This window comes from Rattus rattus, chromosome 3 (genome assembly GCF_011064425.1).
Source record: "Rattus rattus isolate New Zealand chromosome 3, Rrattus_CSIRO_v1, whole genome shotgun sequence".
NCBI classification, from domain to species: Eukaryota; Metazoa; Chordata; class Mammalia; order Rodentia; family Muridae; genus Rattus; species Rattus rattus.
The window spans coordinates 60599636-60612621 of record NC_046156.1 but is presented as its reverse complement, the minus strand read 5'-3'; the positions used below and the strand labels follow the sequence as shown (position 1 = coordinate 60612621).

The 12986-nt window shown below is 51.1% G+C and overlaps 1 protein-coding gene across 2 annotated transcripts; it reads left to right on the top strand.

Moving 5' to 3' along the window:
• Positions 1-4890: 4890 nt before the first annotated feature.
• Pias3 (protein inhibitor of activated STAT 3) lies at positions 4891-12977 on the top strand. Of its 2 annotated transcripts, none has more exons than XM_032897675.1 (14): positions 4891-5000; positions 7047-7464; positions 7618-7702; positions 7793-7843; positions 8066-8156; positions 8596-8730; positions 8920-9025; positions 9464-9537; positions 9649-9809; positions 10537-10670; positions 10750-10918; positions 11072-11205; positions 11365-11402; positions 11877-12977. In XM_032897675.1, the coding sequence occupies exons 1-14, from the start codon at positions 4977-4979 to the stop codon at positions 12141-12143; spliced, it is 1887 nt and encodes a 628-aa protein (XP_032753566.1). In that variant the 5' UTR covers positions 4891-4976; the 3' UTR covers positions 12144-12977. The 2 variants fall into 2 exon arrangements, with proteins under 2 accessions (XP_032753566.1, XP_032753567.1); XM_032897676.1 differs by lacking the exon at positions 4891-5000 and adding an exon at positions 5289-5543.
• The last annotated feature ends 9 nt before the right edge of the window (positions 12978-12986 follow it).

Below are 12986 nucleotides of genomic sequence, written 5' to 3'. Positions count from 1 at the left end.
GCCTTAAATAGAATCCCTGTGAAACTACCGTGACGACTGCGTGGGCATGACCATTGCAAACTTGTCTAGGCCCTAACATGCTCTATGGATGCCTGTGACAGGGCATGCTGGTTTGACACGTATGTTCTCGTGTGATCACCATTCTTTGTTTTGGGTGCATATAGGGATTTAAAACATTCTGACCGGGGTTGGGGTCAGCGGTAGAGCGCTTGCCTAGCGAGCGCAAGGCCCTGGGTTCAGTCCCCAGCTCCGAAAAAAAGAAACAAAACAAAACAAAACAAAACATTCTGACCTTAATGGCACACCTATATCCACGAGGAGTTTTCAATATACCAGTGACTGTTAGGTCTACAGTGAGAAAAGTCTGGTTCCTGAAAGAAGGGACATCCAGGTTTGGTTCTAGGACAGAAAGATTTGATGTCCAAGCCACCTGACCCTCCTCTAGCTTGGCTACTCTGTGAGAAAGAATTCCTCCACAATCTGGAGAGTAGGCCAGAGGCCTGCAAGCAGATCCCTCTCATCCCTTCCCTCAGCCCGCCCTCTGCTGGGTTAAGCTGGGTTAGACAGCAGGGGCTTGCCAGGAGAGTCTGCTGGCTCCAGGGAAAGAGTAGAGAGAGAGAGAGAGACTGCTCTGGAAATTGGGGCTACACACAGGGCTGGGGGAACTGGTCCAGAGTTTGTCGAGGGGGAATGCAGCTGAGATACACGGATCTAGAGAAGGATTGGACTAGCGCTGAGGTTCATGGAGAGAAGACTGATAGAGAAGGGCGAACTACTGGGGCGGGGCAGGCACTGAAAGGGTTCAGGAATTTCTCTTAAGAGGAATAGAGTTTCCTCCCCCTTCCACTCAGTTACTAGAGATCACCAGGGGTGGGTACACATTATATTTGGAAATATGTGGGGGAAAGCCAAGAAAATGCAGAGAGGACGGTCCAGAGAGGAAGACTCCCATTTGGCTAAGTGTGTCAGGAAGTAGTTTGGTTATGAAAAGCAGGCCTTTGGCTCCTGGGAGCTGATTCCAAGGCAGCAGCTGGGAGAGCGGTCAGTGATTCTCACAATGGAGGAGACGCTCCTGGTGTAATCTATACCTGGGTAGTAAACTGGCAACATCAAACCCAAAGAGTGAATGTTCCTTGGTTTCACAGTTGTTGTGTCCCCTCGCTACTGTAATCCTGATGCTCCCGCTGTTCTCCCACACGTGTAAGGTGCCCATGGAGGTCAGAAGATGATGTTGGGTCTCCTGGAGCTGGCGTTTCAGGTGGTTGTGAGCGCTAGGAACTGAGCTCTGGCCCACAGCAAGTGCAGTAAATGCTATTACCTCCCCCGAAAGTGTGGAGGTCCAGGACAGCTCTTGGGGGTTAATTCTTTCCTTTTGTCCTGTGGGGAATGGGTTTGGTCACTATTGTCGGGAGTCATCTTAGTGCCCTGCCCCCCACGCCCATTCCCCAGAGGCGTGGAGTCCAGGCTGGCCTTTAACTCCTTTTTGTTTCTTTTTTGAGACTGGGTCTCCATATGTAGTCCTGGCTGTCCTGGAACATGCTACATAGACCAGGCTGATCTTGGACTCACAGAGATCTGCCTGCCTCTGCCTGGGGAGTACTAGAATTGAAGGTACTCCACCATATCTGGCTTGGCCTTGAACTCTTCATGTCTTCATCTTCCAAGTGCTCAAATTATTATTATTTTTTTTTCGGAGCTGGGGGCCGAACCCAGGGCCTTGTGCTTGCTAGGCAAGCGCTCTACCACTGAGCTAAATCCTCAACCTCAAATTATTATTATTATTATTATTATTATTATTATTATTTTTTTTTTTTTTTTTTTTTTTTTTTTTTGGGGACCGAACTCAGGGCCTTGCGCTTTCTAGGCAAGCGTTCTACCACTGAGCTAAATCCCCAACCTCAAATTATTATTTTTTGAGACAGGGTTACACTATGGAGTACTGTGTAGAGCAGGCTGGCCTTGAACTCACAGAGATCCACTTGCCTCTGACTCCCAAGTGCTAGGATTAAAGGCTATGTGTCACCATACCTGGCTGATTTTTATTTTTAATTTTGTTTGAAGACTGGGTCTTACCATATAGTCTGGATTTGGCATGCTGGGATTTCAGATGTGAGCTGTGTCCAATCTTCTTTCTTTTAAACATTTTATTATTTATTTATTTTGCACCCTGACCACAGTTTTTCCATGTCCAACTTTCAAAATAATATTTTAAGGAGATCGTCTTTCATTAAATCACTAAGAATTAAGAAGAGGCTGATTTTCTGTAGTACATTTTTATAGCTTTGTAGAGGTATAATTGATATACTCGAATTTCCAGTATTGGAAGCACTTTGTGCTTTACATGTTATCATGACATGTAATGCCAATGAACGCTGTCTGAAGCATCTTAGCTCAGATTCAAGACTAATGTTCACGAATGACAATGATGTCGTTTTACTGTCCATACAAAAGATTCTGTTCTTATAAAAATATAATGGCTTACTTATGGAGAATAAATATTTTAAATATTTTCCTATCATCGCTCCCTAGAATGTGTCAAGTTAATATACCTTTGGATTGTATCGTTAGAAAGTTTTTTTAAAATGCTCTTTGAGGTTTTGAGTTTCATCAAAAAAAAAAAAAAAAAGAATCAGCACTTTATTAAAGGTGTGTGTCACCACACATGGCTGCTTTCATCGTTAATGCATGATGAAGTTACATGTATACCAAAGAATTAGGAAAATCTTTATGGTTTATTGTCAGTACATACCTGATTATATGCTTATTTTTTAAAATTTTTATTTATTTTCTGTATAGGAATGCTCTATCTGCATGTATACCCAAAAACCAGATTCCAGTACAGATGGTTATGAGTCACCAATCATGCAGTGTGATTGCTGGGAATTAAACTCAAGATCTCTGAAAGAGCACAGTGCTCCTAACCACCAAGCCGTCTCTCCATCCCCTATATACTTACCTTTATATACCCAGGGGTCTGGAGTCACAAAAAACGTCTAGGGCAAAAAGGGATACCAAGCTTAAAAAGAAACAAAAGAATACGATTGGTAACGAGCTTTGCTGGCTGTGCTGGTATCCCAGTGTACATCCAGTGTACATCCAGTGTACAGAGTCTCAGGTTCTATCCCGGAACAGACAAGCACCAGGACCTGATTTGGATGCAGGAAGCAGCAGATGAGACTTAGGGCCATGTACTTAGCCTAAATTTAGCTTGAGGGGCCATCATTTCAAGCAGCAAGGAACAACCCCCTCCTCCAATCTCCACTGTTAGGAGAGGGTGGTCATTTCCCTAGGAACAAAACCAGGAAGTACTCAAGTATAATTAGCAGGAACTAGGAATATTGTTAGCGCTTTATGGCTTGCAGCTTGGGTTGGGGCTCATGAAAAGGATTACACTGAAGGCTTAAACTAAATGGGATTATTCCTAGTATTTACCAGGGCTTTTTATTATTTTGCATGTTTGTTGTACAACTTGCCTCTGATGCCAGATTGAGCTTTCGAACGGTTTTAAGCCCTCAGCACCTAGCAATCCCTGATTAGCACTTTAATATTTACCTCCCCCCTTATCAAATGTTTACAAATGACAAATGGCATTATCCCTGAGGCCCCAAACAACTATAAAATGTGGAGGTTTTACTATAACAGTATAAGGCACAGTGCCTTAAAGTAGCTATCTCCATAGATATTGAAATGAATTACTGAAATTGGCAGTTTAAGTGGCCAACTTGGTTTAGACAGGGCCCTCTGGAGGAGTCAAAACTTTGGAGAAAGGAGGGGGCATTTCAAAGAGGAGCAGAAGTGTTTCTTCTGTACGTGTACCTCCTTGTGTTCACCAACTGTGGAATCCCTAGTTACTGTAAGCATATTTGGAGGTTGGGGGATAGAGGGCTATCTATAGGGATTAGGTTGCTAATTTTCCATTTGTAGCCCAGGTTTTCCCACAGACAGATGGAAATCTCATCCTAGAGCCTCTCTATACAACCAGCTGGGAATGCACACAGTCTTGCCTCGTGGTCCAGCCCAGTCCAGCCCCTTCACTCCGGCAAGTGATCAAAGGACTGCTGAGACTTTGAAAGTCCAGAACCTCTTCTCTCCTAAGTGCTCACAGGAGTTAACATCTCCCGCCCCGCTCCTGGGCTCCGCCCCTCTCCCCTCTCCGAGGTCCTGGCGGGCTTACCCTGGAGGGGGCGGCCCCAGCAGCAACGCTCGGACGGGCGGAGCTCTGGCCCGGGCGGTGCTGCGGCTGCAGCGTCCAGCTGCCGGACCGAACTCCAGCCGTGCAGACTGCGGGAGCGGCGCGAGCCCTTCCTACATCGGGGCCCACCCCGCAACTCTGCGGGTAAGTCCTGCTTTCCGCACCCAACTTTGTTGCCTGTCAAACTTCGAGTCTTGTGGCGCTAGCAGGAGCTACGCTTGTAGTTGCTGTGTATTCGGGGGAGGTGAAGGATTGGGAACAGCCGCCTCCAACAGTTTGCAAGTTCCCAACTTCCCCCAAAATGACCAGAGTGCATCGCTCCCAGAGTTGGCAGAACTCTGGGGTTTCGCTAACTAAACTTGCCGAGATCTCCGGAGGACAGGGGCTCCAACTTCGCCGCCCCTCCCCCATCTCTCGGAGCTCCGGCAGTTCCGGATACTTTCCCTCCATCTTTCAAGTATCCTTGGCTCCCTAAAAGCCCTTCCCTTCGGGCCCGCCTCCTCGTCGTTACCCGCAGGGCCCCACGATCCCCGGGCTGCACACTCCCTGCGGGGCCACCGTTTCCCCCGCCGCCCGGAGACTTGCCCCGGCCGCCCGGCTGCAGGAGAAGAGGGGCGAGGCCGGCGGCGGTCCGAAGCCCGGCGGGCGGGGCCGGGAAGGGGAGGTGTAGGGGGCCGGACGGGGCGGAGCAGGCGGCCTTTGCGGCCGGCGCTGGGGCGGAGAGTTTGCGCCGGTCCCTGGGCCTGAGCTCCGGCTCGGGCTGGGGCGCCTGCGATGTCTCAAGATGGCGGAGCTGGGCGAATTAAAGGTACCGGCCCCCTCCCCCAGCCCCAGCAGGACTCGCTCGGCTGCCCTCCGAGGCGGGGAGGCGACCAGGCTGGGCGCAGCGGGCGACGTGGCAGGGACTGGATGCAGGGATGCGCGGGCAGCAGCCGCGAGAAGGGGCTGCGGCGGCGCCCCGGGGGCGGGGCCGCAGGGCAGATGCAGGGGTGGGGCGGAGGGGGAATTGTAGCCTGGAGGGCCGAGGCACAGGGGGCGGGGACGCGGGCCGTAGCCGCTTTTAGTGGTAGGTAGTTGCAGGGTACAGTCAGGCGGGGAAAAGCTGCTCTAGAGGCGTAGGGGTGAGTCCATCAGGCCCAGAGATATGGCAGTGAGGGGGAGACGTAGGGATGGGACCCGAGGACCAAATGTTGGCTAGCTCTGGAGGACGTGAAGCTTAGGGTGGAGGCTCTGGGGCTGCTGTCGGCATCTGAGCCTTGGGAAGTACTGGTAGGCTGCTGAGACGTAAGGAGGCGGGGCTGTACAGGAGCGTACCTTAAGAGCTGAGGCTGGAGCATCCTGGAGGCTGAGGGTAAGGAACTGTCTTAATGAGGTGCTGTCGTTGGGAGAGGTAGAGAAGTGTGAACCATTGGACAGAAAAATAAGTTATAGAGCCAATAGAGAAATACAAACAGGTAGGAGGAGCTAAGGATGGAAAGGTAGAGGGACAGTGTTTTCATCACATTCCTGAAAAGGAGCTCAAGAGGGAGAGAACTTGGGAGACTAATGGTCTGCCCGTGACTAGGTCTTCTAGACATTCACAGAAGGGAGCCCTGGAAGGAGAGAGGTCCCCCACAACCCCCCAGCCCAAACACACACAGTCTTCAGGGAACTACACCTGAAGCTATCCCACAGAATCTTAGGTCATCCTCCCCCCCACCCCCCTCTTCTGGCTTAGCGCCATCCTTGTCCTGGACAAGCTTGAGTTCTAGCCACTGGACCATCCACCTTTAAGAACTTACTTCTGTGCTCATGGACCCCGTTCTCAGTCTCTTGGGGTCTCTGTTGAGAAGTTTGCCTTGGTTTTCACCCTGGTGGCTATGTATAACATCTATGAGGGAAAGAAGCAAGATAGTAGTTCCAGACTGTTTGGTTTCAGACCCCAAGACAGGGGACTGAGGTGCACATTTTACATATCAAAGCCGATGGGGCCTCCAAGTTTTCCCAGCATCCCTCAGTCCCTACCTGGCATACCATGCTTCCAACCCTGAACTTTCCAGCTCAGAGGCTGGGCTGCCCTACCCCCAAGGCTCTTCCCTATATAATCTAGACATTTTGTGCTTTCTCCCCCTCTACCCCCCCCATGGCGACTCCCTTGGGGAAGCTTCCCAATAAACCTGCCTTTAATCTAATCTACTCTGGTTTGAATTGGCTCATTTCACTGACAGAGAAATAAACTATCACTGACAAATGGAGTAAATCTGGCCACTTACCTAGACTTGTGGATTCACCTTTCTCCCCTACAAATTTTGGTAGCTTCCTTCTAGTAAACAGGAATAAAGGAGTGTGAGTGTGTAAATAATGTAAAAGGTGGGGATGATGGTGGTGGTGGTGGTGATGATGATGACGATGATGACGACGATGACGACGACGGAGTGTTGAACTCTGACCATAAACGTTTCAGTTCAGAACTATGGGGAGAACAGGGATGGACTGAGGTGACTGGGAGGGTGGCAGTGGATTGCAATCCTCTTGCCAGCTGGCCTCTTTCTCATGGGGCTGTCTGCCCTGAATCCTCCTTCCTTGTGTCCTATCTTTTTCCCTGGAGCCTAGGGCTCTGAGAGTCTGAGCCTAAGAGACAATAATCTGCTTAAGGGAATGTCTGTATTAGGGCTAGGGATGGGGCTCGGTGGTCCTCGTGTGTTGAGCTGGTCAGTCAGGTCAGCTACTCAGGTCAGTACACTAGCTTTAGGACGCCTTTCAGCACTGGGGATGAAGGAGGGAGGCTCTGCTGCCCCCCTGTAGCTCAGTTGTCATGTCACCAGCAGGACAGCCATTTTTCGAAGCCAGATCATTTCTGTGCTCTTCTCCGCAGCACATGGTGATGAGTTTCCGGGTGTCTGAGCTCCAGGTGCTCCTTGGCTTCGCTGGCAGGAACAAGAGTGGGCGGAAGCACGAATTGCTGGCCAAGGCCCTGCACCTCCTCAAGTCTAGCTGCGCCCCCAGCGTCCAGATGAAGATCAAAGAACTTTACCGCAGGCGCTTTCCCCGGAAGACCCTAGGGCCTTCCGATCTCTCTTTGCTCTCTTTGCCCCCTGGCACCTCTCCTGTAGGCTCCCCCGGCCCCCTTGCTCCCATTCCTCCCACCCTCCTGACCCCTGGCACCTTGCTGGGCCCTAAGCGTGAGGTGGACATGCACCCTCCTCTGCCCCAGCCTGTGCACCCTGACGTCACCATGAAACCACTGCCCTTCTACGAAGTCTATGGAGAGCTCATCCGGCCCACCACCCTTGGTATGGCTGACTGGTCTCTCAGGCTTTCTGGATTCTGGTTCGGGCTGGAATTTTTCCTATTAGGTTTTACTCTTGAAGGATCAGCAGTGTGGGATGGAAGCAAGTAGCTTCTCAGGCAGGGGCTTGGGAATGACGGTGCCTCTGTGTCCACAGCGTCCACCTCCAGCCAGAGGTTTGAGGAAGCCCACTTTACCTTTGCACTCACTCCCCAGCAGCTGCAGCAGATTCTCACATCCAGGTACACCCATCCCCGCCTTGTCCCTGCCGACTGACTCTCCTCTCTGTGCCCCAGCTCGCTTCCGCTCTGAACTGCTCTTCCTTTGTGCAGGGAGGTTCTGCCAGGAGCCAAGTGCGATTATACCATACAAGTGCAGCTCAGGTGCGTTGCTCCTTATCCAGGGTGGGTGCTAAATAGGTAGATGGCATCCTCCCCTCGCCCCGCCCCCAGCCCCAGTCCACTCTGGCCCAGGACTCCTCAGGATGCTGATGGCTACAGATATCTATGGCTAGTTTTTCTTTTTTCTGGAGTTCCCTGCTCAGCGCTCGATTCGCCTCAGAAAACTGCCACTTAACCCCCCATTCGTCTGTCCTTTCTCCCCAGGTTCTGTCTCTGTGAGACCAGCTGCCCCCAGGAGGACTATTTCCCCCCTAACCTCTTTGTCAAGGTTAATGGGAAACTCTGCCCCCTGCCGGTAGGTAAAGAGTCTCTCCCTTTGGCAAGGAATAAATATTAAGTAAAAACCTCTTATGAAAAGACATGCTTAGGACAGTGCCTGGCACGTAGTAGTTGCTCAATTTATTGATGAAATCAATACAATCTAGCGATAATTAAAATAGGGCTGACTAGTTTTTGTCAGAACCCAGTAGAGGGACACTAGTTTAATATGAAAAGACCTCTAAAAGGTGATATTAGATGAAGTGGACCCATGGGACCCAGTAACTGGGTTCCTTCCCACTTTTACTCCCTTACACCAGCCCTACCGGAGCCCTTGTTTTTCAGCAGATCCTGATTCCTTTGCTCCTGGGTGAGCTGGCCATCCTCCAGAGAGTAATCTGAGACAGGAGTTCTGTTGTTAGAGTTGAACCTCTCCCAGCGCTCTCTCTCCACTAACAAATCCCTCCTTTCCTCAGGGTTACCTCCCTCCAACCAAGAATGGAGCTGAGCCCAAGAGGCCTAGTCGTCCCATCAACATCACACCCCTGGCTCGACTCTCAGCCACTGTTCCCAACACCATAGTGGTTAACTGGTCATCTGAGTTTGGACGGGTGAGCATTGCTGAAGCCGAAAGGCTGTAGGGGCTGCAGGGGGCCATCTAGTTTTGAGTTGGGGATTCATCTTGCTCTTAGGTCTCTGTGCTAAAGGCCACTGTCTCTGGTCTCTGTGAGACAAAGGCCATCGGGAAAGAGGAGGCGTGGGAAGCAGAAACTGATGCTCCCTCTCCCTTCCCCAAGTAGAATTACTCCTTGTCTGTGTACCTGGTGAGGCAGTTGACTGCAGGGACCCTGCTACAAAAGCTCAGAGCCAAGGGTATCCGGAATCCAGACCATTCCCGAGCACTGAGTGAGTAACAGCCCTTTCCTCCTTCCGCTTTGAGCTCAGGCTTTCTCAGGAACAGCTCTTGCATATGGTCTCCCTGGTTTTCTCCTCAGTCTCAGCTGAGGAGTTAGACCCTCAGGCAGTGGGAAGAGCTTTGCATTGTGAATCACACAACAGTTTTGTATCTCACCCTCCTAAGATTCTAATCCCACCCTACCAAGACAGAGCTCTCTGTACCAAAGCCTGAAGTCCAATCCTCCCATCTGGATCGTCCCTAACGTAGCCCACATTTCACCCTGCGTTGTTTAAGCATCTTCAGGGATGTAGACATCTCTTCTCCACTCCTGTGACCCGCCGTGAGCCCCCAGACACTCTACCCAGCTGCCTGTCATCTGGGGCTGTCTGCTGCCAGGCTGCTTCCAGCCTCACTGACCCCTGGAAATGGCCCCATCCTTGTTTCAGTCAAGGAGAAATTGACCGCTGACCCCGACAGTGAAGTGGCTACTACAAGTCTCCGGGTGTCACTCATGTGCCCGGTGGGTACAAGGTGGGGGACAGGAAGTGGGAGGAGGGCTGGGATACATTCTGAAGAGGGTTCCTCAGGATACTAGAGGGAGCTTTGCTAGCGTGAACTCTCCTCTCCTCAGCTGGGGAAGATGCGCCTGACTGTCCCATGCCGCGCTCTCACCTGTGCCCACCTGCAGAGTTTCGATGCTGCCCTTTATCTACAGATGAATGAGAAAAAGCCAACATGGACGTGCCCTGTGTGTGACAAGAAGGCTCCCTATGAGTCACTGATTATTGATGGGTAGGGCCCTTCAGCTTCCCTCTGTCCTGGGACAGTCACTAAGTCCCAGCTTTCACTGTTTCCATCTCCTTTAGCCTCCACCATGTGCGTGACATTAAGGACGTGAGCACTCTGACTGCATTTTCTCAGCAGTCCCCCCGATAGCCCCACGACATAGGTGCCATCATGATAGATGGGGAAAGGGACCTGGACTGAAGGTCACATTCGTAAGTGACAGGGCTGTGCATTGAATTGTTCCAAATGCATTGCTGACGACTACCAGACCTTCCTGCAGAGCATTGCAGTCAGGGCTCCTCCTCGTTTTTCCTATCACAAAAGCATTTATTAGGTCGACACAATAAGGGTGGGGTTTTTTTTTTTTTGTTTGTTTGTTTGTTTTTGTTTTTGTTTTTTGAGATCCTGGATGGGCTTATATAACTAGTCTTCCACCCTAACCCTTAATAAGCAAGTTTTCTAGTCTTAGTCCCCTTCCACAGCTCTCTTACATACTTTCCCCCACAATGCCAGGGTTCAGACTCAGGGCCTGCATGCTAAGCAAGTGCTCTATTATTGAGCTGCAGTCCCAGCCTGTGCTGTCCTCCTATTCCAGCGTCAGTTCAGAGAGGTGCAGTAGGGTGGATAATGCAGACGAGGTGACTAAGGCATAGGAAGTGAGTCTCAGAACACTGAGTGCGCTTCCAGCCGTCTTCCAGCCAGAGTCGTGAATCGCCATGTCCTCCTCCCCTAGTTTATTCATGGAAATTCTTAATTCCTGTTCGGATTGTGATGAGATCCAGTTCATGGAAGATGGATCCTGGTGTCCAATGAAACCCAAGAAGGAGGCATCCGAGGTTTGCCCCCCGCCAGGGTATGGGCTGGATGGTGAGTAACCCTCTGCTCTCCCATTGCGCTCAGTCATGGGTGGCCCTTTTTCTGAGACAGCCTTCTGAACCACCCATAGGTCTCCAGTATAGCCCAGTCCAGGAGGGAAGTCAGTCAGAGAATAAGAAGAGGGTTGAAGTCATTGACCTGACAATCGAAAGCTCATCAGATGAGGAAGATCTGCCCCCCACCAAGAAGCACTGCCCTGTTACCTCGGCTGCCATTCCAGCCCTTCCTGGAAGCAAAGGGTATGAGAAAAGGCTGCTTCTGTATCGGAGGGGGCAGATGTCAGAACTGCCTTCTGGCCACAGGGCAAGCTATGGGACGGGGAAGGGCAGGGACGATGGGACCTCGGGCAGCCGTGTTTGGCTGGTTTCTCCAGCTCTTTCTCCCCACTACAGAGCCCTGACCTCTGGTCACCAGCCGTCTTCGGTGCTGCGGAGCCCTGCAATGGGCACACTGGGCAGTGATTTCCTGTCTAGTCTCCCACTACATGAGTACCCACCTGCCTTCCCGCTGGGGGCTGACATCCAAGGTAGAACGCTGACCCTAAGGTGGAGGGGAGGGTCCTGCCCTCGTACCCTGTCCAGACCTGTTTCTTTGCAGAGCCCTAGGGACGGGGGGAATTTTTTTTTTTTTCCTTGTGGTGAAGGAGTCAGAAGGGGGTTGATTTTGATTTTTCTTTTCCTACCAGGTTTAGATTTATTTTCTTTCCTTCAGACTGAGAGTCAGGTAAGTGGTCATGTCTAGGAAGATGCAAGATCTCAGGAGAGTCCTTTTTGTAGACACTGATGATATGTTCTTCCCCTGCCCGGTTTCCTTAGGGATTTCACAGTGTCTTTCTGCGAGGGGAGAACATGGCACCTCTCTTCCTTACCCCCACCCCCATCACTTCATATTCACACCTGTGCCTTCCTAGCACCTCTCTTCCTGCTCACTCACCCCCGCATGTACTAGAACCTTCCCCAGTGGATGTTCCACACATTTCAGACACCCACAAGGCCCTGGATGTCAGAGGGGCTGTCCCAAGGCAAGGCACAGGAGAAGGGTCTTGGGGGAGTAAGGAAGAGTCAGGTCCTCAGCTTCTCTTCTCAAGAACGTCATGGTCATGAGATCCGTGAGGGTTGGAACCCCATGAAGTGGTTTTGAGGTGGGTGAGGTGCTGAGTCAAGATGACGCGTCAAGCTGTCTCCTTTGTCCCTCCAGCACTACAGCCCTTCAGTTATCACTTCACTAGATGAGCAGGACACCCTTGGCCACTTCTTCCAATTCCGGGGAACCCCTCCCCACTTCCTGGGCCCACTGGCCCCCACATTGGGGAGCTCTCACCGCAGCGCCACTCCAGCACCCGCTCCTGGCCGTGTCAGCAGCATTGTGGCTCCTGGGAGTTCCTTGAGGGAAGGGCATGGAGGACCCCTGCCTTCCGGTCCCTCTTTGACTGGCTGTCGGTCAGACGTCATTTCCTTGGACTGAGTTATTTGGATTACAAAATCAATTTCTACTGGCCCCAGCACTGAGCAGATACATTGTGGGTTCCCAACCCCTGGCTGCTCTGATCCCTCAGGGGTCATTGGCCAAAGGCCAGGCCAGATCTTCATGGACACCTGCTTTTGGCCTTATCACTGCCTAACAAGGCCAGTACTCAAAGGGTTAACATTTAACCTTTTGAGAAAGGACATTGGGGTCTGTTTTTGGAAGTGTTCTTTGATGTAGCACATCCCTTTGGGTATGGTAACCTAGGCAGTGGGAGGCAGATGGAAGGGTAGGAAGGACAGGAGTTCCTCACCCTTCACCAGATCTTCAGCCTCTGGGGACCCAAACATCTGTTCTTTTTCGTCCATTCCCTTCTCTTGGCCATACTGTCAGGTGGCAGGTCAGAGATGGACAGACAACTCTGTCTTGGGTTGCAGATTTCTTTTTTGTACATAAATAAGAAAACTCCAAATTATCCAAAGATGACTTCCCTTGCCTTTTACTTCCCAGTGTGACTCGAGGAGGAAACAAGGCCTTAGTTGTGATCCCCAGGGGCTCGGGAGCAGGGCGTGGCCTGCCTACTGCCTGGGTCTCTCTATTTATATATTTAAGTTCACAGTGTTTTTATGCTAAACAGCCAAGGGCCTAAGCTTCTAGTGACCTGTGCTCAGGCCTAGATTGTTCTTGCACCTTTTATGGGACATGGGGGCTCTGTTCTCCTTCCCAATACTCAGGCCCCTTCAGGGCCAAAGCCCTGTGATGTGATTTCACTTTTTATCCCCAGAGCTGTAGCAGAGTTCTCGCCTACAATAAAGGTTGTGAATGTTCTGTGAGGTCATGGAG